Source organism: Buceros rhinoceros, unplaced genomic scaffold (genome assembly GCF_000710305.1).
Source record: "Buceros rhinoceros silvestris isolate BGI_N320 unplaced genomic scaffold, ASM71030v1 scaffold1322, whole genome shotgun sequence".
NCBI lineage: Eukaryota > Metazoa > Chordata > Aves > Bucerotiformes > Bucerotidae > Buceros > Buceros rhinoceros.
The window spans coordinates 20,975-23,431 of record NW_010398082.1 but is presented as its reverse complement, the minus strand read 5'-3'; the positions used below and the strand labels follow the sequence as shown (position 1 = coordinate 23,431).

The 2,457-nt window shown below is 36.0% G+C and overlaps 1 protein-coding gene across 1 annotated transcript in view; it reads right to left on the bottom strand.

Moving 5' to 3' along the window:
* Nucleotides 1-699: 699 nt before the first annotated feature.
* Nucleotides 700-2,457, bottom strand: part of RIOK2 (RIO kinase 2) — a 17,921-nt gene continuing 16,163 nt past the window's right edge. Inside the window, exon 10 of the mRNA XM_010130938.1 lies at nucleotides 700-861. Within this exon, the coding sequence (XP_010129240.1) occupies nucleotides 700-861 (162 nt within the window). The remainder of the gene's footprint in view (nucleotides 862-2,457) is intronic.

The window sequence follows — 2,457 nt, the reverse complement described above, 5'->3', positions numbered from 1 at the left end:
AACATCATGGTAATATTTCTGAAAAAAGAAGTTCCAGAATCCTCATCACTTTATGTAAGTTATTAGATACAAAGGAATAAAATTTATTGGTAACTACGCAGGCACATTAAAAATCTGAGTGCTTGCCATGTCCGTACAACGCTTCAGAGAACGCATATTCACCATATGTATTGTTCATGTTTGCACAGGTACAAAAGAAATCTTACGAGTGCTAACTGCTGTCAGGTTAGTATTTGTTATTTTTAATCAGACCAAACAAATAGCTGTTTAAAACATGATACTAACAGTCTAAATTTAAATTCCATTTCATTGCAAAAATAGATTTTAGAAATTTCCCTTCCCTCTTAAGTGGAATCCTCTGCACTATAGAAACTCTTAATTTGAAGAAACACAATACAATTGATTTGCAACAAGATACTGTTGGAAATTACTGCAATTAAATGCTCTTAGCCACTGATGTACTACTGATACAATTTAAATTACAGTCAATTGTCTTAACCAGAAACACAACACAAAATCCCCCAATCAAAATCACAGGAACCAGAATGAGGTTTAACTTCCAGAAAAGTATTTGTATAGAATAGAATGTTGTATAGAATAGAATGCTCCATTATACAAAAGGGCTATTGGTTATTAGCATAATTCTTTCAGCTGTATACATCATGAGTTTTTCTTATGTTCTATGGGAGCTTTAAGAAATTATCCCCAGAAACTAGCTACTTCCAAGCTTGACTTAATGTTGTGCATATTTTCTCGATGTTGTTTGGTATAAATATTTGCCTCTCCTTTTTGCAAGCGTTGCCTCAGAGCAGACTTTTGACGCTTAGTCAGTTGACGTTTTATCTTCTGTTTCACCAGTTCCTAGAAATAAACAAAGAATTCTTATCAGAACTTCTGGAAGATTCATTTAGTCCTAAGACACGGCATAACAATAGTGGATTTTCAATGCTGTCATTAACGTGCAAGATATCAACCAGAAGATCTGAAGGTTCTCTTTTCATCAACAGATTAGTGATCCACGCAATAGTTAATGTGAGTAAACCCAGGTCTGTGCTGTGTTGCACTAAGCTGCATGTACAGGGCTGTCTTCAGGCCTGTGCTGAGCCACAAAAATCTGTTGGCCATGGGATACACTAAGTTAGCTCCTGCTCAGTACTGGCAACCAGGCCTCCCATGTGGTCCTCCCTTTATAAAAGTGCAGCAAAAAGTTCTCCTGTCAACATCAGTTCAGCTTGACTGAGTTGCAAGAAAACCATAAAATAGCGAGAGTGACTGAGAATACTCCCTATAGACAAGGTCTGCATGGTGTGCTGCACGTGCATTGGGAGTCCTGTTCAATGGAAGAGGACTGTTCAAGCACCCTCAGGTGCTTCTTAAAGGGGTGCGGGACTACCTACGCTTCTGACAGTCTTAGCTCTAATAATCAGCATTTTAAATTAGAGTTCAAAGTGTTTAAGAGTTTATAGAAAGTGTCTTTCTTACAGGGATCATATAAAGCACTAGCACCTCTCGATGCAAACCAAAAGCCTTCTACAAAAATGTAAAAGATAATATTCTAAGCTTGAAGACAAATTAATTTTAAGTTATTAGAAAAAGAGTACCATTTCATACCCTGCAGTAATTGTTTGGTTTGTGCCTATTTTTTTTTAGCACCCTTGTTTTCTGAGTTTGGATTACAAAGATCTAAGTATGATTCTAATGCACAACAACAACTCTTTACCAAAAGTGTAGCTAAAAAAGACAGGCAGTCAGGAGTGTTTTACAATTCCTCCTCCAGATTTTGCCTGTTGTGAGGCACTCTCCTAATAAAGATTCACTGTCTCACACCTCTACAGCAAAAATACTGAAACAGCAACTGAGACTGTTACTCTGTAAAACTGCTGTAGTTCAATGAAATTTCATCTGTTATTTACACTTATGTGTTCATTCTGAGTTCTGGTCTCCCATATGATGGCAATAGCTATCCATAATAAAAATGAAGCCATGATTTAGTAGATTGTGGCTGTCACCTATCATTTGAAAAATGATCCCAGCTTGAGCTGCTGCACTGGTATTGAGTGCATACTTGCATATTTTGTCCTGGAAGAAAAAGAGAAATCAAATTATTTTCTTCTAACTATCTCATCATGACTGAATCATACCTTGTTAGAAACCTCAAAGGACAGTCTAATTTTTACTCTAATAAATAATTTATTCCTTATCAAGGAATAAATCAGCCTTTAATAAAAGATCTTCTGATGTCCAAATAACTGGGCAAGAGGAAGAATATCCATCTAATTACATTTCCTATCATGTACCCAGATTTCACTTGCCTTGTTGAGCTCTGTTGATTAAATTGTAAGGTCAACTTCACTGTGTAACTTTGGCAAGTTATGCTCTTTAAAAATTGCTGTGACTAGTACAACTAAAGTAACAAAATATAAGTTAGTTAATGATTCCAATTACTCAATCCTGATT